The sequence below is a fragment of the Dasypus novemcinctus genome, chromosome 5, assembly GCF_030445035.2.
Source record: "Dasypus novemcinctus isolate mDasNov1 chromosome 5, mDasNov1.1.hap2, whole genome shotgun sequence".
Classification (NCBI taxonomy): Eukaryota; Metazoa; Chordata; class Mammalia; order Cingulata; family Dasypodidae; genus Dasypus; species Dasypus novemcinctus.
In genome coordinates this window covers 21785842-21813190 of record NC_080677.1, presented here as the reverse complement: position 1 = coordinate 21813190, position 27349 = coordinate 21785842, and the positions used below count along the sequence as shown (strand labels likewise).

General features: G+C 40.6%; 1 protein-coding gene across 7 annotated transcripts in view; it reads right to left on the bottom strand.

Annotated features, from left to right (window-relative positions):
- Nucleotides 1-27349, bottom strand: part of ELMO1 (engulfment and cell motility 1) — a 559155-nt gene that overhangs the window by 444465 nt on the left and 87341 nt on the right. For all 7 annotated transcript variants that reach the window (XM_058296771.1, XM_058296773.2, XM_058296772.2 and 4 more), the window contains exon 2: nt 18283-18432. In XM_058296771.1, the coding sequence (XP_058152754.1) occupies nt 18283-18360 (78 nt within the window). In that variant the 5' untranslated portion in view covers nt 18361-18432. The remainder of the gene's footprint in view (nt 1-18282; nt 18433-27349) is intronic.

Below are 27349 nucleotides of genomic sequence, written 5' to 3'. Positions count from 1 at the left end.
CAAAACCAAAGCACTTACTTCAATTAAGACTTTTAAAAATTCTCCTTTCTAGTCCTTAACTCTTTTATAGTGTCCAAATACCAATGTTATAGATGTGAGGAACAATCTTTTCCCCAAATTCCAATAATTCTGAGAGCAGCAAAATCAATTTATGAACGCTTGTATCCCTCTCATTTTTTCTCAGTATCAGTCTTTTCCAAGAAGTGTTCAACTACAACACTTCATTTACAAGCAAATGTTCTCTTTTATGTGGAAATGAATAACTTACATTGTTAATTAATTCAGGTCTTATGGTCTGCCAACCTTCACCCATGTGAAATAATCTTATTTAGGCCAAGTTCATGTGTGAAAGTTTAAATTTATTTATGTGCATGGTTTAAAAATAAAAAGTCAAGAAGTCTCGATAGGATAAACAGAAATGACTTTGACTCTGATGGACAGGAAATCACCAGCCCAGGTGTACAGATAAGAGAAAGCCAAAAACTCTGAAGTCAAAGTAGTTTTCAGATCCAATTTAAACACAGAGTTTTAAAGGTTCATCAACTACATAGAAGCTGAGATTGGCTAGAAAACAGCAGTAAAAAGAATACCAAAAGGAACTGGAGGCAAAGGGAATATTAATACATGAGTTCACATTTTTTATTTAGATTTTTTTTCTTTTTACTTCTTGGCTCTCTTCCCTGTGTCATTGATTTCATGTTTGTGGGTGGAGACATGAATGCCAATAAATCCTTGTTACTTGAGTAGTAATGGATATACTAAGACACCGGCTGGCAGGTACTTGGACTTTCAAGCCTTAGACACATGTTCCATTAATGACCTGGTGATGGTGGCAATCTGAGGCAAAACCACAGCCTTGAAGAACATCACAGGCTATTCCGAAAGTATCTGCATTATGCAAATGATATGCATAACCCATCATCATCCCAGGCTTTTATCTTCTACTATAATTTGGCCAGTCCTCCTGATCCTGATGATAATAGTAATAGTTACTATTTACTGAGTGGCTATCACCTATCCCCTACAAGATGATATTACAAAGATTATTTTACAAACGAGCAAACTGTAATGAAGATCGAGAGTTAAGTAACTTGCTGAAAGCCTCACAGTGTATGCAACAGAGTCAACCTTTGAATGTAGGCCTGTATAATTCCAAGACCCTTGCTCTCTAACACCACCTCAGATGAACAGAGTCCTAGCAACCATGAACAACAAGCTCAAGTGCCCAAAGCTAACATCTGAGAGGAAGGATACCTGAACTCGGGGTACCTTGGTTCCATTGCACGTAGTGAGTTCTTGATAAATGTTATCTAAAGTAGCACCAGGAAAATCCTAGATGATCCTTCCTTATACATAATTCACATGGATTATGATGAAACCAACCCTAAATTGGTTTTGACACCTGCTTTCTGCTCCAGCTCCCTTCTTACATTTGATGTCCAAATCAACACCTCTAGCCCTGACTTCTCTGCAGTTTTCCTTCTGTTCCTTCTGTTCCTTCTCAGACCATTTCAGTTCGAATTCGTATCCTTCCATAACCTCAGACAAAACTCTTTCCCAACTTTGTGTTTTTATTCATCAATTACTATTCTTTAGTTTGTCTGGATATAAACTTGCAGTCAACATGAAGTCCTCCCTATCCTCCATATCATAGTTTGATCCTCAGTCCTGCCAATTCAATCTCAGAAGTGATTCTCTAAACCTTCCTTTTTATTCTGCATGTGAGAAGCAATTAAAAGCAGATGATAGCTGCATTGGCTAAGGCATTTTTGGTTGAAGGTGCAGCAAATGCAAAGGGAAATGGATGCTCACATTGTATACAGAGGAGCTGACAATGTCATGTGCACGGAAGAGAGAGAAGCTGAACAGGCAAGCCAGGGACCAAAAAAAATTACCTACAATGCCAGAGATAACTCTTGACGGTTTGGAACTATCAAAGGTTTTTAAGCAGAAAAGTGACATAATCAGGTGTGCTGAGAGACCAGTTAGGTGAACAAATTGGTCCATGTATCAAAACCCAAAGGAAATCTAGAAGTAGGCCCAACTGTAATGATGTATGCCCTTTTTCCTAGTACCCTCTTGTAAGGTTTTCATGAAGAATATGAGCCCACCTAACTATTTCTCTACTGGTGTTTTCTATCTTGGTAAATGGCATCACCAACTGCCTAGTTGTTCATGTAAGAAATAATGGAATCATCCTTGACATCTGCTCTACCTTACCACATATAATCAAACATTAATTTCCTGTTGATTTAACCTTCCCATATGTCTTGAATCTACTCAAATCTTGCTATCTTCCCTGTCATCATTCTATACAACACTGTATGGTTATTTCTTGCTACTGCAAGAGCAGTCTAAGTAATCTCTCTTATTCCATTTTTACCTCTCACAAAACAATTCTCAAATGACATTCAGAATGACCATTTAAAAGTACAAGTCAGAACTCTCAGAGAAAGTTCAGAGCTCAGCAGTATTTCCTTCAGAACTCTCACAGAATTCCAAAGTAGCTGAGATTTGAGAATTCTCAAAGAATTCCAAAATACCTTAGATTTGAAGATAGAAGAAGAGCAAAGCCTTGACATTGAAATATGAGGTGGGAAAGTGTATGCTATATTATCTTGAAGATGATTGTGGAGGGTTTGAAAATTGGCACACATTTGTCTCCATGTATGGCTTTTTAAAAATTGACCTTTAGAGTAAATCAAATTCTAGCCTTAAATGGAAATTGGCTAGAAATCACCCCAAAATGTTATATCAGTTTTCATTTCTAATGTACTAAATATTATAACCCTTGTATTCTGAGAATTTGAGAGCAAAGAATTTATGAAGTCAAATAAAGATGATTTTGACCAATAATAATAATAATAATAATGAGAGCACAAATCATACCATGTAACTCTCCTGCTTAGAAATCTTCTACTTTTTCATTCTTAAACAACATATTAAGTCCATTAAACCCTCATGGCAGAGCCTCAACCCATCCAACCAGCCAAATCCAGAGCCTCTGCTCTTTCTCACTGCGAAATATTGATCCAATTCCAGAGGGTTAGAATTGAAGACATCAACCAGGATCTCTTCAAATATGCCATCTACCATTCATTCCCTTATCTATTCATGGAAATTCCAATTAGACGTAATTTTTCCTTCTCAGAACAATTCTAACTTGTATTTGCATTTTTCATTTCTTTCTCTTTTTCATCCTCCAATTTACCAATTTTCTCTTTAGCCTCATCCACTCTAGAGGGGATATAAATAGAATATTGTAAATAAGTTAAAATATTGTTTTATTCTTTTTATGTTTCTGTTGTTGTGGCATTTTATACCTCATTTACTGTATGCATATTTTTCATTTCCAAGATTTGTAAGTAGTTCCTTTTTATGTCTACCTATTCTCAGTTTATATCACCTATTTTGTGTTCATAATTGCCTTATAGTATGGGCATTGTTCTTTCTTTTTTAAAGTTCTCCCTTTGAGGATTCCCAGTAAATTTATTTTTAAGTTCTCTCTTGTTCTCTCTGTTCCTCCACATTGACCAGAGAGAACTGGGGCCAGCTAAAGCAGTGGTAAAAGGGACCAGATATGGGCATGTTTTCTGAGGTATTTTATTGGCTGTATAATCTGAAGGAGAGAGAAGAGTCTAGGAAAACACAAGGTTTCAGCTTGAGCAAACTTGAGGTATGTTCGCATTTTTCATGAAGAAAAGGAAAATATGAGGAGTATCAAATTGCAGGGGTTTGGGAGTGGGAGGAACAAAGATAACTGTTTTGGATATGTTGAGTTTGAGATACAGGGAACATCCAGATGGGTAACACAAATAGATGGAGAATTGTTTATATGGGTCAGGTATTCAAGAAAGAAGTGACAGCCGGAAATCAGGAGCATCGTGTGGTGATAAAACAAATAAATCCAACCAAACTCATCCCAGAATAATGATACTTCTAGAATCATTTTTTAAAAAATGAATATGGCTTGTCACAAAGCCATGTGGTTGTCTTTTTCACTCTGGATGGTTTTGATGGAAGGCCATGAATAGGTCTTGAGGAAGTCAATTCATAAAATGTAATGAGATATTTAAAGCACATGGCAGAACATGGAAGGGATATTCTTTCCACCAGGGCTCCTCCCTTGCTCCTAGAACTTGGTCATTACTATATTTAAATGGCTGGATCACTAGACAGAAAAAGAATAGACATCACCTATTTCCTTCACTCACTTAGCTTTCATTGTGAGGTGGTGAGCTTCCCAGGCACTGGGCAACACAGGGATAATGACACCAGCCTTGACCCAGGCAGAGCACCACCTGATCATTTACAGCGTTGGAAGTGGGGACACACAGGCTGTTACGGGTCAGCTAACAGAAGCCCACAACTAGTCTGAGGAGTCAGGGAAGGCCCTCTCTTCTCTAAGGAACTGGAGTTTCTTCTGGGATGGGAAAATGAACAAGAGTTAGACAGGCAAAGGGAGGCGGGGGGACTTTCCAGTTAAGAGAAAATCACATTTGCAAAGGCTTTGAGGTGGGAAGGACTTGGCTTAAATGAGCAGTGAAACTATTCTGTAGGATAGTGTAATGGCGGATACATGACATCGCACACCTGTCAAAACCTGGAGAACTGGACACACAGAGCGTGAACCCTCATGCAAACTGTGGACTTTGGCGACTAATAATGTATCAGCATTGGTTCATCGAAGGCAAAACTGTACCACACTAAGGTAAGAGGGGGACCTTCATAGGTATGGTGGGGTGGAACTCTATACTTACAGTGCCGTTTATACGTAAACTTAAAACTGCTCTAAAAAATAAAGTTTATCACTAAAAAAAAAACAACGTTGCAAATGACGGGAACCCAGGAAGGAGGCTGGAGGAGTGGGGCCACGAGGAGGTCACGGGGGCTCTAAGCAGGGTTGGTGATGTTGGCAAGGGCTGAGGATGGCAGGACCCTAGACACCACAGCAAGAAGTCTGGACGTTACTCTAAGTGCAACTGAAGGATGTCGAGCTGGAGAGAAGGGACTGAAGGAAGAGGGTGGCCCTGATGCTACTGAAGTCAGCTAAAGGACATAAACAAGAGCAGTGACCACAAAGACGGAAAAAGAGGCAGGCAGAATCAAGAGCCACTTAGGAGGTACACCCTGTGGGATATGCTGTTTGAGGGGCTGTGGGAGATGTGGGGCATGATGATGGCATATGGACTTCAACAGAAAGTCCTAGAGGACCCACTACACTACTATGAAAATCTATCATAAGGATGCTAAAAAAAACCCCACCTATTTCACTGAGGCTGCTCTGAATCAAGAGTTCTAGGCACACTGCAAAGGTTTATATACCCTACAGAAAAAAACAAGCTGCCTTTACCTAGAACAAGCTGCCTTTTTTAATCCTAAAATTAGAGTCCTTCTTAATCCTAAAATCTGCATATTTAGATACCCTGCTACAAATAGCCAACGGCCCTAATAGGAAAATGAAGCACAAGGCATGACACGCACAAAGGCAGACATGTAAGACGTCGTAGTCACCAAATCTAAAGGAAACACAGTTGGTGAAAGGGCCTGAGTTGCCTAACCTGCCTTTAGTGACAGTGTTGAGTGTTGGGAAAGGGAAGGGGAAGGGAAGAGAACAGTACCCCCACCTACCTAGAAAGCTAAATGAAAATTGCAGTTCATTTTCAGAAGGAAAAGCAAAATGCTACATTTCATATGTGCCCCATTAAGCTGAGCTCTCAGTGCAGGGGAGAAATATGCTGACTTTCTCTTCCAAAGCATGGCAAACACTAAGGTTTTATGAGGTTATTTAGACCCTATCGTACAAAGAGAGAGAGTTAAAACCAGAAAAGGAAGTACCCCAGTCAATTTACTTTAAAGGAAGTTGAAGAAATAGCTGTTACATTACCAAATCCATTAGTTGCAAAAATCAGATGAGGGATGAATATTCCCTTACCTTACCATGAAGGCCCAAAAAGCAATAGCGCAATATCACACAGGTTTTCTCACACCTTTCTTACTTGAAACAAAAGGAACTCTTGAAGGTGCCATATCTGCACTCTCTATAAATTAAGGAGAGGCAAAGCATTTTCAGGACCCTATTACTAACGGAGAAATTGAAGCACTGCCTTGAAGGGACTGGCTGGAAGTTACTGCAGGAGCTAGAGCTATCGCCAGCAGATGGAGTCACAAACTCAGAGGGCCGCAAAACAGTATTTTCTAAGTGTGGGTCCAAGAATGAGCATCACCAGTCGAGCTTGATCAAGACAGAAATCCCTGGCCCTCGAAGCATCCGCGGAAAATAATCCTCTCTATATTTTCAGTACGTTTCATGAATGATGCTGATGCAGAACAAAGCTTGGAAGCCTCTGATCTAGCCTAATGGTTCTCAACAGGGGGCGACTTGGCCCACCTCCAAAGAGCGTCTGGCAATGTATCAAGACATTTTTGGTTGTCACAACTGAGGGAGAAGGTGCTCCTGGCATCTAGAGGGTAGAGCCCAGGGACGCCACTCAGCATCCTACAACACACGGGACAGCCCCCCACAGCAAAGGATTATCTGGCCCAAGATGTAACAGTGCCAAGGTCCAGAAACCCTGATCTAATCCAACCCCTCAGGAATGAACAGTCCATGTTACAAGACTTAATTTCTGTAGTGCAAGGTTAGAGACCAGTTTTCCAAAAACACAGTCCCATTTTCCTTATCCTATGTGATCTTAAAGACCAATCTGAATTCAAGACTCCTTGCCTGGAAGCTCACCGTCTTTCCATTCACCAGGCTGTCAATATTTAAATATTTTGGGTGTTATGGTTTTGCAGATTAACGAGCTAGTTTTAACGCATTTGGAAAGTCTTTATTATTGGTTCCAGTCTTGCCTAAAACACAAGCAGCTATTCCATGTACCAGACTGAAAAATTATAATTGGCTCCTACTTTTTTTTTGTTTTGTTTTGTTTTGTTTCTTTTCTTGTTTGGTTGGTTACCATTATTGAGCCAAGTGCTGAGTGATTTTTCTCACTGAATCCTCACAATACTCATGATTATCATCAGCAGTTCTTTACAAAGCAAATAAACATCAGGTCACAGAGCAGGTAAGTGTGGCAGGGACAGATTTTGAGTCCCTATGAGTCTAACCCCAAAGTCTATGCTCAGAATCATCCTGCAGAACTGACTCTCCAGGGCCCCAGGCTCAAACCAAGAGCCTTTCACAGTTCCATCTTGCTTCAGAGGGGCTCCTTCTCTAATAACTCAGACCACTTGCTGTATTTTCTCTAATGTTCTAGGAAAGGCAGACAGTCTTTGTTTTCATGACACAGTCTGTCCTTGGGAGTCACATAAAGAACAGAAAGACTGGGCAAGCCAACAAGGGTGAATGTCTGCCCAAACCAGGTTGGTGTCACTGGTGGGAACCATTGAGCAGGTCCATAGAAGATGGAGAAAGTAAAGCTGAACTACCCAACAGGAAGGCAGCATGGTTTAGGAAAAGCAGCTGGGTTTTACAGGGCTGGATTCCAATCAGAACCTCTCCAGCTACCCAATACTAGGCGAATTAGTGAACCTCTCAGGGGAGCTGAATTGGAATTCTAAAGCCTACTTTGCAGGGCGCTAGTAAGGTAATGAAATACTACATGAAGGACACTTAACATAGGCAGTACATAGTATGTGCTTTATTAGACAGTAATCACTACTATTCTTCCTGCAGAATGAGCAAAACTTCAAGATGCGAAGCACAAAAACCATAATTGTGTTCTATGAAATTACTGTATGTATGAGTGAGCCAAAGGGATGCTGATGCAAAGTACCCAGACATTTGTTGGCTTTTATAAAGGGTATTTATTTGGGATAAAAGCTTATTGTTATAAGGCCCTAAAGAGTCCAACTCAAGGAACCATAAGAAGTAATTTCTCTTATTATCTGTCTGTAATTTTCTCTTATTACGAAGTCTGTTGCCTTGTGTTGAAGCAAGATGGTTGGCGATCTCTGCAGAGTTCAGCCGCCTTCTTCCTCTTCCGATCTCAGCTGGGCTGGGGAGCTCATTTCTTTCCAGGCCTTTCTCAGCTGCTCAGGATTCTGCGTCTTCAGCTGCAAGCTCTCAGGCAAGTGGCTCAGCTCTCCCCAGAGCTTTTAGCTATCCGAGCCTTCTACTTTCTTCACCTGGCAGTACCGAAACATCCAAGTTCTCACCTCTTCTTCTGAGTGTCCATTTGTATACCCTAAGTCATGCCCTACTGACTGGGTAGAATCAAAGCCCTAATCATAGCATAACTTAATCAGTGACATCTCAGTTGAATCTAATACAATCAAAGGGTATCATGCCCAGAGAAACAGAACAATTTACAAAGTAATTCATAATTCATATCTTTTTTTGGAATTCATTAATAATATCAACTGCTTAAAATGTGCTTCAAAAAGGATTCATGTGAATCAAATTTCTGCATATCGAATTATATCTTAAATATACTACAGAAATATGATAGTTGTGGGAAAATTTTTGTACATGCCTATCTAAAAACACATGCATTCATATTTTGTTTTGTTTTGTTTTTTGTTCTTTGGAGGTATCAGGGAATGGGGATTGAACCTAGGACCTCATATGTGGGAAGCTGGCACTCAACCACTGAGAGACATTGGCTCTCCTGAGTTGGTTTTTTTGTTTGTTTTGTTTGTTTGTTTGCTTGTTTTTTAGGAAGCACCAGGAACCAAATCCAGGACCTACCATGTTGCACTGAGCCTCATCTGCTTGAGCCACATCCGCTCCCCCATCCATGTTTTTTATTTTCACTTTTTAAAGATTTATTTCTTTCCATACCCACCCCCCAAGCCCCCCATTGTTTGTGCTCGCTGTCTGCTCTGTTTTTTGTGGCTCTCTGTGTCTGCTTGTCTTCTTTTTAAGACGCACCGGGAACTGAACCCAGGAGGAAGGTGCCCAATTGCTTGAGCTACATCCACTCCCTGCTTGTTTTGTCTTTCATTTTGTCTTCTCATGCATCTCCTCGCTGTGTCATCTCATTGTATTATCCTGTTGTGCCAGCCCATCACATCAACTCGCAGTCTTGCTCATCTTCTTTAGGAGGCACTGGGAACCGAACCCAGCACCTCCCAAGTGAGATGTGGGTGCCCAAACTGCTTGAGCCACGTCTACTCCCCAATCCATGACTTTGAAGGGAAATAAAATCCCCAAGAATTTATGAGACAGGGGTGCTATTTAAATTTTTTACTTGAAGAATGGAACATAACAAAGTTTTACTATCGTCACCATTCAGAATTCAAATCTATAATAGACCCACAGAAATAGAGGATGGTGTGATGGACCACTCATTACAAATGTCTGTAAAACACAGACTGACCATCAGGAGATTAAAATCTACTTCAAGAGATGGAGGTAAGAAAAGAAAAATAAGAAAAGAAAAAATACAAGCAGAATATATTAACTACAAAATAAAAGCTACAGGCAAAGAAGATGGCATAAGAAATTAGTAAGTATAGAAAAACAACTGATTATGTGATCAAAAATGTTTGAGTACAAAGGAGGCTCTCTGCAGTGTTTGGCAAAGGCCAAGATTTGGAGGAGTAGAAAACTGAGAGAGAAGGCAGAAGGAATTTGAGCTGGCATACTATTAGAGATTATAAAGGTTTTCATCCTCAACATAATGATGATTGTAAAATGGCTTTCATTTTGGGGCTTTATGTTCATTTATTTTTCTACTTATGCCAATTCTATACATTTTACTATCAGTGACATTAATAAATTTCATAAACAATGGGAAAAAAAAAAGAGAGAGAGGAGAAAAGCCTATAGTCATACAGGGGATACACTCCAAAGGGCAGTTGAGAACTATACTCAGCACCTGCAGATACCTCGGTCCTTGAGGAAATCATGGAAAACTGAGAGCCAAGCTAAGGAATCCAACTCCAGAGACTCAGAGTCACTAGAAACATCAAGAATCATCCATTGGTGCTCTAATTTTTAAAATTGTGGTGCACTTTCTTCAAAGAAAACCTTTCCTAAAAGCATCAAAAAATGAAAACAGTTCAATATCAAATGACTGTGGTAGGAGCCTGGAAGCCCATATACTTCCTCTCCCCTGCAGCATTTGAGAAGGATCTGCAGACATAAGTTTGAACTCCATGAACCTCTTCCCAGCACACTTTTGAGCCTGAATCTGCTGCACGACTGCGTGCCCAAGAGTTTGTCTGGTGCACTCTTAGGAGAGCTCACTGAGGTTGCCCACCTGCCAAGGCAGCCCATATTAGCCTTTCTTGGTAGAAATAAGATCTGTCTCCTTGCACCGAGGACCGGGTGCTTACACTTGGAGCTATCAATAACGTGTCTAATGATCCCTCTGCTACAAGAATTAACTTCACATATTGATAACACTGAATAGACCCCCTTGGTTTGATGGTTTCAGCAACCATTTGTCTGTAGTCCGTAGGCAATTAAAGGTTTATACAGGGGAGCAATATTTCCATCAAACAGATAGACGGAATGGGTGGCCATCAATGAGCCAGGCTGGTGACTGGAGCTGGTGTTACCCAGATAGAGATGCCATATAAAGTCAGGAGGAAACATGGAATCTGAGGCAAAGAGTGTGGCTGACGAGCATGCAAACCACAGGGCTAAGCACTGAGGTGGTTACAGATCTAGAAAGGAAGAAGACATGGAATGATGGAGGAAACTTCTAAGTACTAATCAGAGGAGGAGAAGGAAGGTCAGGCACTAAAGATTAATGAGGAGAGGGAAGAGTTTTGAAGAAAATAGGTATGAGCAGCTTTGCCAAGCGGAACCAAGAGGGCAAGGAAAGCCAACACAGAGTACAGCACATTTGGCTTAGCAAGCAGGAAGGCACTGGCCTCATCAAGGAGGGCAGATCTAGAGAGAGTGAAGTTGTTATTCATTCAGATTAGGAAACTTCAGTTGCATATACTGATGACATTTAAATAAGCTTGGAAAGGAAAGAAAGAGAATAAATTACACACTAGGAACAGAGAATTATTAGGTCAAGAGGAAGATTTTCCACAATAGAAATAGAAGAGCTTACACTTGAAAGCACGCTAAGAGAAAGGAACAAATGAAGAGGAGACTGATAGGAGAGAGTCTCAAATAAGGTGAAAAGGATGGGTTAAAAAAACAGGTGGAGTGAACCTCAGAGATATAACGTTGAGTGAAATAAGCCAGACACAAAAGGACAGATACTTCACTTATGTGAAATTAGTAGAATATGCAAATTCACAGAAAGAGAAAGTAGAGTACAGTTTACCAGGGGTCAGAGAGATGGGAAGTCAATGGTCAATGGGTGCAGAGTTTCTCTTTGGGGTGATGGAATAGTTATGGTAATGGATGGTGCTGGTGGTAGAACAACATTGTGAATGTAATTAATACCACGAATTGTATGCTTGAAAGTGGTTAAAATGGGAAATGTTATGTTATGTATACATTACTACACTTAGTTTAAAAAAAAAAAAGCAAAGAAAGTTAAGAAAAAAACAGGTGGAGCAGAAGAGACTGGTGACTGGGATAGACTGAGATAGCCTTGGAAAGAAAGTGGGAGCAACTCTTTTCTGCTGGACAGTAGAAAAGGAAGAAAAGAAGGGAGAAAATAAGGGCATTGAAAGGTCTGTGGAAGCTGCAGACACTAAAGCAGAGAGGTTATGAGGCAGAGAGGAGTGGAGGCTTTATGGTGCAGTGGACTCTGTGGGAAGCAAGACAGGCAGGGGGAATGGGCAGGGCAGGGGTAGCAAAGAGTGTGCCTTGTGTGCAGGGTGCAGAAGAGCTGTCCCAGGAAAGTTGGTGAGTTACTAAAATATGGAAGAAAATATCCCAGGGGAGTACTAAAGGGCCAATGAACGTTCCACAGCATGAATAGACTACATGTCCAGTTAGCATGTTCCTTTATTACCAGGTGAGGACTTCCCTCCAATTTTCTCTCTTCCTTAACCATTTAAAAAGTTAGGCATAGAAAGAAGGAGAAAAGGGAAAAGCTGTTAAAGACAGAGGGGCAGGTAAAAAAAGACCAAAGTATCTAATTCTCGAACTTATTTTTTTTTTATCTTTTTATTATTATCTCTTTTTTTTTAAAGATACAAGGATCACAGAAAATGTTACATTAAAAAATATAAGAGGGAAGTAAATTTTGCTCAACTGACAGAGCATCTGCCTACCATATGGGAGGTCCAGTGTTCAAACCCAGGGCCTCCTGACCCATGTGGTGAGCTGGCCCATGCGCAGTGCTGATGCGCACAAGGAATGACATGCCACGCAAGGGTGTCTCCTGCGTAGAGGAGTTCCACATGCAAGGAGTGTGCCCCACAAGGAGAGCCACCCTGCCGAAAAAGCACAGCCCACCCAGGAGAGGCACCGCACACACAGAGTACTGGCATAGTGAGATGACACAACAAAAAAAGACACACTGATTCCCGGTGCCACTGACAAGAATGCAAGCAGTCAAAGAACACACAGCGAATGGATAGAGAGCAGACAACAGGTGGGGGGGGGGGGTGGGAGGAGAAAGAGAAAGAAATAAAAAATAAATCTTTTAAAAAATATGTATATGAGGTTCCTATATACCCCACTCCCCACACCCCCACTCCTCCCACATCGACAACTTCTTTCATTAGTGTGGTACATTCATTGCATTTGATGAGTACATTTTGGAGCACTGCTACACAGCATCAATTATAGTTTATGTTGTAATTTACACTCTCTCCCAGTCCATTCTGTGGGTTATGGCAGGATATATAGTGTCCTGCATCCGTCCCTGCAATATCACGGAGGACAACTCCAAGTCCTGAAAATGCCCCAATATCACACCTCTTTTTCACTGTCCCTGCCTTCAGCAACTCCCGTGGCTACTGTCTCCACATCAGTGACACAATTTCTTCCATTGCTAGAGTTACAATATTTCTACAGTAGAATACCAGTAAGTCCACTCTAATCCATATTGTATTCCTCCATCCCGAAGACACTGAGATACTAATTTAAGTGAGAACCCTGTCCGAAATAACAATAGCAATCATGGCTGCCTTTGTTGAGGAATTATTCTGAGCCAAGCAACATGCTCTGCTCTGTTCATGCATTCTCTTTAACCCTCAGGACAACCATACAAGTAGCAAATTATTATCCTAACTTCACAAGATGAAGACACTGAGGCTCAAAGAAGCTACATGAGCCTTTTATAGGAAGCTGGGGTAGGGTACAGGGGGGAAGCACCAGGATGCACATCCAGGTTTAACTGTTACCCCAAACAGGTACTGCATCTATTATGCTACACTGCCTCTTAGCAAATGTTTCTTGTCAAAGGGTTCATGGTTCTACACTCTTGATTGAGAAATAGGTATGATGGTTAATTTTCATATGTCAACTTGGCTAAGTTTTGGTGTCCAACTGTTTGATCAAGCAAACACAGGCCGGAATGTACTGTACGACTATTTCATAGAGGATTTAAATCATAGTCAGTTGATGGAAAACGTGGCTGCCTTTTCCCAGGGAATTAACTGGCACCTTCATTGGAGTTTTCAATTTGTGGCTTCTCCTGGGGAATTCAATTTCACCTTCATCGAGTTTCCAACTTACAGTCTCTGCCCATGGAATTTGGACTTGCCTATCCCCACAGGCTCATGGGCCAATTCCTATAAGAAAGCTCTTAATCTTTACACAAATATATGTATGTATGTATATGTATCTCCTGTTGGTTCTGTTTCTCTGGAGAAGCCTAATACATGCTGTTCACTAAATAGTAAGTTAACAAGAACAGTGGATGCCAGAGTTGTTCAGCTTTATGTACACAGACAACCATCCTCAGCTTCAAGTAGCTCCTCGAGACTGAAACTCAGTAACAGATGAATGAAGGCCACAGCAAAAGCCAGGAACTACGGAGCTGATAACTCTCAAAAGAGTTATCAGCTTCATATGATACAGCAAATTCCATTTGTGCAAAGCTCCAAGGGGCTTTTCCTGCTGAGTGGAAACAGAAAATTGTTTCCTCAAAATTTAAAAAGATAAACAAGACCAATGTGGGCAGGCATCTTCTTTAACACAACCATCACTGTCCAAGGATGGCTGAATAGAATTGAAGGTCAGGAAAACACCCCTCAGGTAGCCTCTTTCATGGGGCTACTGTATCCTAATTATTCAGTGCTGATCACTAGGCACTGGAGAAACAGAACCACCGAACGAAAGCATTCACAGTCTAGTGAGTGTTTCTTGAACAGTTGGATCCCCTGCACTGGCTACACCTATCACTAAGTAAAACAGATTAAGGGCCCCATGCCTGATCCACAGAATCAAAACCTGTGCATGTGGGGCTGGGAGTGTGTGGTTTTCACAAGCTCCCTGTGCGACTCAAGGTGGAGGACCATCGGTCTAAGTCAACAGACAATGACAACACAATGGGATGAGTGGGGGGATACTCGAGGTTCCTTGGAGATCCCTGAGCAGTAGCCATGCTAAGCCAACTTCTGAAAATCCTGTTTAGTGGAAGATTAGCCATCCCGGTTAAAAAGATGCACAATGGGAAAGAGACAAGCTAGGTGACACTTACTGAAGGTAGAAGATTAGAAAAAACCCAAAAAGTAATCACTGCCCAATACTTTATTGCTTAGGCAAATATATTTCCAATGACACCAACTTCTAGCTAGATCAAGAAACAGCACATAGCAGCAGCACTGCCACGAGTCTCATTCCAACTTCAGCAGCTTCAGAGCAACCAGGGCCTGGGCTTCTAATTCTCTGCACAGGGCTCCACATCAGGACTACCATTTGGCCAAATGTTTAAGACTTCACTCTTTGGAGTAAGAGAGGCCTGGGTTTATGTCTGGGTTCTACCACTGACTAACAAATCACCGAACTTCTCTGAACAGCAATATTCTCATATGTAAAACTGAAATAATCACCAACAATGGGACAAAGCCACATCATGTGCCTCCTGATTTGATGTACCGAGAAGTCCACAATATCATGTCCCTGTTGTATCTGCCAAAAATGCAAAACCTGAATCTAATCACAGAAAATATCAAACAAACATAAATTGAGGAACATTTTACAACATAGCTATCTGTCCTCTTCAAAAATGTCGATGTTATGAAAGCAAAGAAGGACTGAAGAACTGTACCAGATTAAAGAGACTAAAGAGACATGTCAGGGAATCCAGTGGATGATCCTGGACAGAGTATTAAACTGTGGGGCAAGAGCGATAATGGACCATATTGGGACAACTGATGGAATCTGAATAAGGACTATGGACTTTGAATTACATGATGGTGATGAATCAATGTTAAATTTCCTGATTCTTATCATTATATTGCTATTAGGTAAAAGAATACTTTGTTTTTAGGAAAAAAACCCTGATTATTTAGCAGTAAAGGGGATGATGCCTCCAAGACATTTTCATATGATTTAGAAAAACTATACTATAGAGAGAAGAGAGAAAGCAAAAGAAGCGAAATATTAAGTTAGTGAACCTGGATAAAAGGAGCTCTTTGCACTATTCTTGCAATTTCTCTGTATTTGATAGAGTACTAAAATAAAAATTTACCCTTCAAAATGATCAAGGCCATTCAAAACAAGGAATGATTGAGAAACGGTCACAGATTGGAGAAGACTAAGGAAACATGACAGCTATAACACAAAGTGAGGTCCTGGGCATTAATGGAAAAACTCTTGAAATCCAAATAAATTTTGTAGCTTAATTAGTAGCAGTATCATTAAAAGTATGCTAATTTCTTAGTTTTGTTGTACATTCTATATGTTAAGATGTTAACATTAAGGGAAACTGGGTGAAGGATATGTGGGAACTCTACATGCAGTTTTGCAAGTAAGAAGTTTATAAAGTGTGGCAGTTCCTCAATAAATCAAATATAGAATTAAAACATGACCCAGCAATTCCACTCCTGGGTATATACCCAAAAATATTCAAAACTGGTATTCCAACAAAAACTTGTATATGAATATTCATGGGAGCTCTACTCACAATAGTCAAAGGGCGGAAACAACACAAATACCTGTCACTGGATGAATGGATAAATGAATTGTGGTACATCCATACAATGGACTATTATTCAGCCATAAAGAGAAATGAAGTACTGACACATGGGACAACCTTAGAAGAGCATGAGTAAATCTTGAAAACATTAAGCTAAGTGAAAGAAATCTGTCACAAAAGGCCACATATTGTATGATTCCATTTATATGATTGTCCAGAATAGGCAAATCCATAGAAACCAAAAGCAGATCGGTGGTTGCCAAGGGCTGAGGGAGCAGGGACTAGGAGGTAACTGCTTCTTGGGCTTGGGGTTTCTCTTTGGGGTGATGCAAATGTTCTGGAACTAGATAGTGGGGAAAGTTGCACAACTTGCGAATGTACTAAATGTCACTAACGGTAACTTTTATATTGTGCATTTTACCACGTTCAAATAAATGAATGAAGACATAAATAGGAAAAAGCAGAGGGGAAAGAGTATTATGAAAAACGTTATGAAAACACAAAGAACTATCCCGAAAGGAAGAGAGCACTAGGCTGACCTCATAGGCCCCTAGAAGTCCATATCTTTAAGTTGCTGCCTCGAAGTCGAGGTTCTCAAGCACCATCAGCCACAGCAGAATCAATCTGCAACATTAGATTAAAATATCCTCACCAGAACTCCCGAATTAGAATCTCTCGGGAGGGGGCCACTGAGGACATTTATTTGAACAAGTGCTCAGGTGACTAATTCTGGTGAGCACCTGGGCTTGGAAACTTTGAGTCCAGCTCAGCAGACATGACTATGCATAGACGTGGGGAGCTTGTGAAAATGCAGATTCTTATTCAGGAGGTCTGGTAGTGGGAGTGTTTCTAATCAGTTCCTAGGTGTTGCCCACACGTCTGATCCTGTGTCCCCCATATTGAGAAAGAGAAAACTCCAGACAGTGTGGACCACCAAGCCAGCCTGGGACCACTGTGTGCATGAGAGGCAAACACGGTCTTGTTGAAGCCATTATTCTCTTAGGTTGTGGCCACACCTAATCCTAACTAAATTCAGTCTGCCCTAAGTTTGCCCAGGCATTTCTGTTGTGGAGATAAACTCAGTTAGCATCCTCTCTTAAAAAAGATGAAAAAGGCTAAGCAATTTTTCCTCTGACACAAATATATAGGGAACTACTGTGCATCACATCCAACATGGGCTGCTTCTAGAATCACACAAAAAATCGCCCTCAATGGCACAGTTAAAATTACAATGATATATTGGTCTGGTGGCACCTTTTGTGATAACAACCCTAAAAATTTTTCCTTGTCTTAAATTCAAGCTCAACTAATTCTCATTTGACCTTTATAATTTATTTTAATGATTCTTTTGGATTCATACAATGCCATATAATTCTTGCAGTGATCTTCAACCAAATAATAAAATCCCACCAGGAGAATAATTGCAAATCATGATCATAAAACAGTATCTAGAACATGAATGAAAAGTGGAGTTGCTATGGTACCTTAATTTTGAAAATGTAGAAAGTCATCTAAAGTCCTATGCTATAAGTTTTATGAGAACCATAGTGTATATTAGGTTTCAACCCTATGTGTTCCCTTAAAGCATTTACTCTAGAATGAATAATAAAAGAATACTGTAAAATAAGTACAAAAATAGCTCCTGGTGAAAACCCATAATCAACTAGTAAACATGAGTTGTACCATAAGATACTCAGGATCCAAGCTAAAGGATGACTTTTTAGGTAAAACCATTTTTAAAAATCTTTTTCATATCTTTTTCATTCAATCAGTTTTTACTGAATATTTATTATATGCCAGACAACACACTAGACACACAATGAATTTTACACTACTAAAATTATATTTGGGCAGGATCCAAAGAAACCTTCTACACTAATTTCATGTTATGGCTATTAATGTTATATCAAATATCCAATGTGCTTGGTAAAAGAAAGGAACAAAAGATTCAAAAACAAAGCGTTGTGTTGCCTACATGGAAACAATTGCACATATTGATGAATCACTGACAGGCAGGTCTGAGGTAGCCCCCTTGTGTGGACTGTCTACAGCTCAATAACCTTGTCCCTCTTGGGTCCTTCACAGCTTTGGACACAAACCCTGTATTGACACACTCCAGGGAGATGCCAAGAGCATATAAAAACCCCATCCATCTCCATTGTACGTGGCACAGAAATCGAACTATATGCAACTATTATTTCTCCGATTTTTCAACACAGCCAAAGGAGAGAAAGGGGAGAAAAGAAGAGGTATCCAAAGTTTATGAAAATCCCACTATAGAAAGGAAACTGAAAGCAATGGAGAAAACGCTGCCAGCGTGACGAACCTGGTCAATCTCCATCAGTTTGGGGTAGGCACCGGGCCATTCTATGGCCACCTTGACGATGTCGGCGGGCGGTGGCATGGTAAAGCCCAGCTACGTCCAGAGCCAGGGGGACTGAGTATCCCACGGCGCAGCAGCCGCACGCGTGTGCACCTAATGAGGAATGACAAAAAGAGAAAGAAAAGTCACTCAGTGCAGATGCAGGATGAATTCTGCTTCATCACTTCCTGTTTTCACTAGTGGTTGAGGTACAAAAAACGGCTCCCAGTCAGGGCTCTAGTGCTGAAGACATTAGGGCGCCAACTGCACAACCAACAGTCGTGCTCCTGAGTTAAGAGGCAAGAGGCGGGGAGGTGCCCACGATCTCGAGAGAAAGCCATGAGCAGACACTGTCCTGGGTCAGGACAGCTTGGGTGACTCCTCAGCGGAAAGCCGCCCCTTACCACCTGGTTCTGCTCCAAACGGTCCCCGGAGTCTGAACGAGCTGGGCTCACTCTCCTTATGAGAATGCATGTAAACCCCTCGTGCTCACCAGGCTCCGGAAGGACAGATTGCCCAGGAAGTCAGAGTCAGGAAGCAGTGTTTCTTTAAAGTGTTTTCTGTGTGTCACAAATAGATCTCTGCACTATAGCAACCAGGACATCTGAGGAGGAAGAAATGCTCACACATAGGCACGCACACACACACTCCTTCCCCAAGGCCAGTTCACACAATGCACCTTCCAAGGGGGAGAGAATTTACAGATGTGGTGAGAACAAGCATTAGAAGAGACCTTGAATTCTCATTGCAATGCACAATGTTGCTTACTCAAAAAAATAAAGCTTAGCCTCTACTGCCTCTTCCCAAACTAGCTTTTAGGATGATTTTTTTTTTCCAAATAATAAGTTTTATTTTGGAAAAAAAAAAAAACTAAAAATTTCTTCCCTTGCAGAAAAATTGTACAGAAAGTACAGAGAGTTCCCATATTTCCTCCCTCTACACATAGACATGCAGTTTCCCCTATTATTAACATCTTGCATTAATGAGCTAAATTTGTTAGAATTGACTAATATTGGTACTTTATTAATAACTGAAGTTCATAACTTACATTAGGGTTCACTCTGTGTCTCAGGGGTTTTGACAACTGCAAAAAAGTCAGGTATCCACCATTATGGTTATCATACAGATGAGTTTCACTGCCCTAAAAATGCCCTGTGCTCCACCCTTTTCCTCAACCTCACCTCAGTTCCTGTCAACCAATGGTCTTTTTACTCTCCCCATAGTTTTGCCTTCTCCACAGTGGCATATGGCTGGAATCATACATACATACGTATATCCAGACTGGCTTCTTTCGTTTAGCAATATACAGTTAAGGTTCCTCCATGATTCTTTGTGGCTTGAGAGCTCACTGCTTTCTAACATTGGATACCATTCCATTCCATTGCATGGATGTACCATAGTTTGTTTATGCATTCACCTATGGAAAGGCATCGTGATTGTTTCCAATTTTTAAAAAGCCCAATTTATCAATTCACAGAGCAGGCTTCTGGGGTTGTAGCTAAGAAGCCAGCGCCAAAACTGGGTGATTTTTTTTTTCACTTAATTTTTTAATAGGTAAAACATTCGTGTGATTCAAAATTTATATATGAAGATAGGCAGTGTGAAATCACCCTCCTCCCAATGTCCCCACCCACCTAATATCCACTTTCATCCCCATCCCTCCAGGTATCCATGGTTACTACACAAGAAAGCTTATATATCCTTCCAGAATTTCTTCACGTATAGAAAGCAAATACAAAAAATATATTTTCAAATTTCACCCTTTCTTTAGGTAAAAGGGACCATTCTAACTTTTATTTTTCATTTAGTGTATCTTCTAAATCTTTCCATATTGGTACAAACGGGGCTTCCTCATTCTTTTTTAAAGCTGCACATATTTTATTGTACGGCTGCATCCCATTTGATTATGCAGTCCACTGCTGCTGGCCATTTGGGTGATTTCTTATCTTTGGCTAGTATAAACAATGCTGTAGTGAATAACTGCAAGTAAAATTTTGCACATGTGTAAGTAAATCATCACAATAGTGTCACAGAAGTGAAATGTCAAAGAGTATATGCTTTCTAAAATTTGGATGGACATATCCAAATATCCCCTCCTAACAGTCATACTATTCACACTCCTAGTATGAGGTTGTCTATTTTTTCACACACAAATTAACCAACAGTTTGGACTTTTGCAAGCCTAGCTGGTTGATTCTTTTTTTTTAGGTACTGGGGACCTGGAATTGAACCCCAGGACATTGTATGCGGGAAACCAGCGCTCAACCACTGAGCCACATTGGCTTCCCTGAGTTGGTTTTTCCTTTGTTTTGCTTCTTGTTTTCTCGTTTTTTCAGGAAGCACTAGGAACTGAATCCTGGACCTTCCATGTGGGAAGCTGGTGCTCAGCCACTTGAGCCACACCTGCTCCCTCAGCATACTTTTAACTTGTATTCCTCTTATTACAAGTGAGACTGGCCATAAAAAGAAAAGTCACATGCTCGCTTTTCTGTCAACTGTGCTTTTGCCCTTTTCCTACTGGGTTCTGGTCTTTTAAAAAAAAATTATCTCTGTAGGAAGATTTTAAACAAACACACACATTTAGTTCTTTGTCAAACCAGAGAAGGTCTTTTCAGTTTCTATCCCAGATGTTGAAAGAACAGAGTTCATCACAGAACCTCAACAACACTAGTAGCAGAAACATATCTACATAGAACTTCAGCAGAGTTGACAAGGAAAGGAAGTGAACCCAAACAAAATGGCTGCTCCTTCGATCAAGGATACTCAGGGAAACCTGCTGTGCTCACCAGCAAGAGCAAATCTACAGAGCAGTGGTGCAGTCGCTCACTCAACAAATATTTATCAAGCCCCTACTCAGTGTCAGCGGCCAATGTGGATGCCAAAGAGCAACAGGGCCACCAGGAAAAATAAAGCAGAGAAAGAGAAGCTGAAGTGTGTGAGTATGCAAGGGTAGTGTGGTTGGGGTCCAATTTTAAACAGGGAGACCACTGAGAAGGCTTTTGAGTAAAGACCTGTGAGAGGTGAGGAAGTGAGCCATGTGGATATCTAGAGAAAGGTCAAGCGAGCAGCAAGTGCAAAGGCCCAGAGGCAGGGGTGTGCCTGGTATGTTACTAGATTAGGAAAGTAGCTGAAGCAAAGTAAGGTCAGGAAAATTAGAGAATGAGCTCCAGAACAGCTGCGTCATAACTTGGTAGGTTCCCCCACCCCACTCTCAACCCCCTTGACATGCCTACCACCTGCATTTGTGATTTCTAAAGAAAGAAGCTCACATCCATGTACAACTAGTAAGAGTATAAACTGGTACAACTTTACAGAAAGCCTTTTGGTAAATTCTACCTAAAGCCTTAAAAGTAATTTTGCTTTTCTAGGATGTTATCCTCAAGAAATAATTATTAACTTAACCAAACTATAACAGTACCAATTGCTGTTTTTGTTTTTGGGGGACTTTTTATTCCCTGTTTTTTAAAAAATCATTCCCCAAATTTGAAAATAATTAAATATCCAACAATAGGGACTTGTTAAATAATTATAATATCTCACATGTGTGAGATATTATAATTATAATATAATTATATAGCGCAGAGAATCTGCACTAGGGACTTTTTAAAAATAGTCTCCATATACTTTATTCATTTGAGAATTCTAAGAACAATGTACTGCATCAGAATCATGCCACCTAAATTCAGGATCCAATTTCAATGATAGAATAAAAGTCAAGAAAACAGGTTCTAATGTTTTGTTTTGAATTGACCTTCTGGGTCCTAACTTCGAAGGGAAGGGTAACTTTTCAAGAAACTGAGAAGTAAGAATAGCTTGTTTATTGAATGGCTGCTAATACATATATTTAGTTTTTAATCCTTGACTTCTTTATTCTTAATCTCCCTGTTGGATGACTAAGTAGATTCTCCTGCTTTGTTTTTCGGTTCGGTTTGGTTTTTTTGTTGAGTTACCATGGCTGGGAATTGAACCCCAGACCTAGTATGTGGGAAGTGTTTGCTTTTTTTTGTTTTCAGGAGGCACCGGGAAGCAGGGCCTCAACTACCTGGGCCGCATCTGCTCCCCTCTATTTTTATTACAAAAAGAATGTGAAAATTAACAGGGAAACTCCAACAGTTTACCTTTCAAATAGTAGAAAGTAGTTCTTTGGGGATGAGGAAACTCTGAAAATGTAGTTCATTATTTCCTCAGTTTCAAAGACAATTTCTATATCCACACAAACGCATCCTCCAAAAGGCCAAATTGCACTTCCCACACTGCAGTCTTCACAAATAATTTGCCCTCCTTCAAAATGGTGCAAATAGACCAACTAATCTTAGAAGGATGGGACTAGAGCTAACCTAAAATGAAATGTATAGGAACAGATTTATAACTTTTCACTAGAAATACTGGCATGACAGACTCATCTGCTTTGGCATCCATCTGTGTCCATAAACCCAGCTATGGCAGCCAAAGCAATACGGCAGTCAGCATAAATGTACCAAGCATCTTCCAGATTCTGTGAATTCTATATGTTGTCACAAGCAAGTTCAAGACAAAATAACCCAGCCTCAAAATTGATAAAACATTTTGGGGAAAAAAATGGTATATAATATGCATACCACAGAGAGAGAGAATGAAAGAAAACTTTAGTAGCTCCCTGATAGCAAAATGCCTATCTGTGATTGCAGAGAAAGTAGTTCAGGAATTCAGAAGAATTATTCTGAAAAATTTCAACTTAAGTAGTGATGGCAGGCTTCATAGAGAAAGTGGGATCTTAAAAGAGAAATTTTGAAAAAGAGTTATTTTCTCACAGAAGCTTTTTCTTCATTTCTGAGGCACGTGAAAGAACACACTTCTTGTGGTAACATGCATATAACATAATTGCCCTTTTGACCATTTTTAAGGATACAATTTGTGTTATTATGAAAGGATACATCTTAAACTCTGATGCCCTGGCCTTCACACAATCGGTTACATGTTCACTACACAAAGCAGAGAGGAGAAAGGAAACCACAAGGAAATACTGTGAGGGAGCATTCCATGAAGAAATGCCCAGAATTCAGAGTTGAAAGTGAAAGTGCATATGACAGGTGTCTTTTGGATTCTAGCATGATAAAAACTCTTTAAAAGAGCTGGATGCCCAAAGCTGGGTTAACAATTTTTTAAAGACCCAAACTTTAAGTCACCCTGGTATTTCTTTTTCACAAGCTGAGTTAACACATTAATAACTGAGTAAGGCCCCAGCAAACCCATTCACAAACGTAGGTAGAGGGTAGCATCATGGTCTTCAGTGATTCAGCTTTCTTTTAATCATTTTAAAAACTAAACATACATATTAGCAGTCATGCGTCAATAAACAAGATTTTCTAACTTCTCAGCTTCTTGGAAAGTTACCCTTCCCTTGGAAGTTTGGGACCCAGAAGGTGAATTCAAAACAAAGAGCCCACAATCTTGGGTCAAGAAAGTAGATAATAAAAATAAAAATGCATTTTTGAGCACCTTCCCATTACCTCTACATAAAACAGTCTAGAATTACACAGAAGGAGACTATCTATCTATCCTTCCAGGAATCAAACACCAAGCTAGTTTTCCTTCCCTTTAACTGGTAATTATTTCTCAGAGAAGGTTCAAAGAAAACCTGTTGAGCAGGTGAGAATACAATAGCAGGGGCTCTCCCTGGAGAATAAGACAGGAGCAGCACACAAAGGGCCATTGAGCTCGCACAGAGGAAAGGGGGTTTCCCCTTCAGATTCACTTACCTAAGCCCAATTACACTTCATCAGTTTCTCCCACGTTAACACCAAGGGACAGGAGAAGCAAGACTCCCTAGGGCGGAGTCAAATGCTCAACTGCAGAAGTGCTAACCCAATCTGTGTTTTCATCCGTAGAAGACCATATTTCATCTGCTTGAATTTGCATTTCCATGAGGGAACAGTTAGCCCTGAAGGCTTCCACAGAGTCGCTATTGCTTTTGATGAAACACAGGAGAGGAAGGTGCTAGCTCCGGCTTTTGCACCCTCAGCGCAACTGGCATGTGCAGCCAGACCCTTCTTTGTTGTGAGGGCTGTTCTGTGCATTGTAGGGTATTTAGCAGCATTCCCAGGCTCCTCCACCCACAGGATGCCAAGAGCCCCCATCAGTCGTGACAATGGTTGTTGAATGGACGAATCCCTTCCCAGACTGCCATGTCCTTAGAGCTGCCAGCAGTAAAACCAACTCTAGTGTCCAGAATTACCCAACTAAATACCTTAAATTGCCGGGTAAACGTAGGCTATGTGGATTTGTGTAGACAGCTTGGTATAATACTTTTCATACAGCTTAAAGTTTAAGAACCACTAAAGAAAGAAACAAAAGGGAAGTCTGTGCGGATGGTTTGACTGTCCAGCCATTATGCCTTTTAAGGTAACTAGCAAATCCCTGGAGGCAACTGGGCAATGAATGCGTGGGTCATTCTTAAATGTTCCAGCTTGCCTGCTGGAGTTACTTTACTCTATTTCAAGATTAAGTTTCTATAACCTTAATACACATGTCAAGTGGCTTCTTTACAGCTAAGTGAACTAAATGAGATAGAAGAGTCACTTCTTACTTGGGAGTTAGTTTCTAAATTCTGCTTGTAAATTACATGCTACTCCATAACTCCCAAGCAAGTTGAAAATTCCTTTCCTCTTTCTTCCACTGAATTCTTTTTATGTATATTTATTTATTTTTTATTCTGAAAAATATATATATATTACCTCATCTTTCCCTGGCCAAGTCCATGGCTTGGGTCATTGGCACAAAGATTCTAAAAACTGGCTTTTCTTTTTAGGTTTAGGTCACATTTCTAGGACAGCAAAGAGAAGCACATCCGGAAGCTCTTCAAGTCTCATCTCACACATTGTTCCTTGCTCAGAGGCCTCTTACATGTCCCCACGTCTGTCTGAATAACAGCGCACCTCAGTGTGGGCTTTCTGCAGATCTGTTACATCCCTACATGGTTTTCCAGGCAGCTTCAAACAATCCCCAAGTCCTGATCCATTTCTTTTTCTACGAATTTTGGATTTTTGGTCCCTGCAGTGGCCTAAAACGTCATTATCCTATTTCTAGTCTTTGTTTTGCACTAGCAAACAACTGAGACAAAAAAGAAATGAAAATAATATCCCGGTTATAAGGCTGCTCCTGTAAGAAGCTGCGTGATGGGAAAGCTAGTACCCTTCCCCCTGGTGAACTGAGTCCCTCCTGAGCTGCACTGAAAGAGCCTGACAGATGGGCCAGGGGGCGAAAGGCAGATCAATGAGCAAGGAACACAGAACAGCTGGAGAAAATGATTCGGTTCAACTCCTCTGTGGTTTCTTTCTCCTCAGGTAAGCTGTCCTCTGCCCCACAGCAGCCATTACCAACTGGCGATGGACAACGATTGCACAATGATTATGAGGATAGTGGTGAAGGAGTCACTGTTCCCATATTTTAAATGTTGAGTGGTCCCTGCAAGAAAAAGTAGACATTTTCTGCTTGTTTTCTGGCTAGGGAGAGAGGGATGGGGCCTCCAGAAAGCCTGCTGCTCCCCATGAAAGTGTCCTTTTATTCCTTCTCTCAGCACTGCTCAACCTTCCTTGGGCTCTAGGAGTTTTCCTTTTTGAGGCCATTGCTTTGCATGGTTCACTGTGCCTTAGGAAGGTCCTTTGGAAACAGACTTGGGACAAAAGGTTGTGTTTTCCTCTTCTTTGTGCTGCATCCCATTCCAAATGGACTGATAACATCTCAGCACCCTTCTTTCCTGTCTAGGTTCAAGAATACACTAAGGGACAAATACTGTCCCCTCAACATTTTTCAAGAGGTTGTGATTTTCCAGGCTTGCTGAACCCTATCTTGTTCCCTTTCCCAAACACATGTCAGGGAGGGGCAGAAATTCCTCTTTAGGGAGGACACACATGAGCAATGACTGTCAAGGAAGAACCTGAAGAAGGAGAAGTGGATGTGTCCCACCTCAGCAGAGGAGGGTGAAGATGGATCAGTACATGGCAAGGGGCCATTTCAGGTTCTCTGTTTCCATCAGGGACCTGAGGGTCACTCCGCAGAGTGCTAAGGAGGAAGTTTAAGGTTTCAGAATGGTGGGGACTCTACAAAAGATCTGCATTCAGAAGAACACAAGCCAAAAGAATAACTATTCCATGTACACATCTATGCTGTTGACAAAAGCCACATAAGATAATCTTAGAAATAACTTGGCCCATTTACTTGTCAGGTGGTGAAATGTGTTTCTAGATACTATCGGTTTCCAATACTATGGAAACTTGCAGGGAAAAGTCTCTGCTCCTACAGTATCTTTTTTAAAAAATTTATTTGATTGGTATATATTAATTGAATTGTCATCATGGAGGCTATAGAACAGTGTCCAGAAAGGGACTGAGTGGTGGAAACTGAGAGCAGGAGCTGGACTGGGTGCTAGAAACATCCTCCTCATTCCATCGTTGTCAGCCCTAAGCGACAGGTGTTACTATATGCGGACACTGAAGGAAGATACTAAACACTAAATGTTCATGAGTTTAAATACTTTCCCCCAAATATTTACAGACTCTTGAGAGTGATAAATTCCTTTGTAGGTGATGGTGAAGACAAAAACCATAAGTAAAAGACTGATGTTGATACAAAAAAAAAAAAAAAAACTTAAAAAAAAAAGTCTGCATTCCAAAAAGCACTGGTAAAATATTTGCAACTTAGCAGCATGTAAATATTGGTGTAGTGAAATAAATATTAAACACCAATATTATTGTGCTGCTCTAAAAAAAAAATTGCAACAAATGTGACCCAACCTGGCAAAAATATCCTTAACAAAGATCTCATAAATTCACCAGGAAAAGATTGTACATCCTAAAAGGGAAAAGGGCAAAAGGTATGTGCAAGCAATCCACTGAGGAGGAAACCTACAATGAATATTCAAAAAATGTCAACTGTAACAGAGAGCTGCAAACTAAAACAACAAAACCATGCCATTTTTGCCTCTTATATTGGCAAAAAAGAATGTTTACTGAGTGGTGAGAATGTAGGCAAAATAACACTCTCATTGTTACCA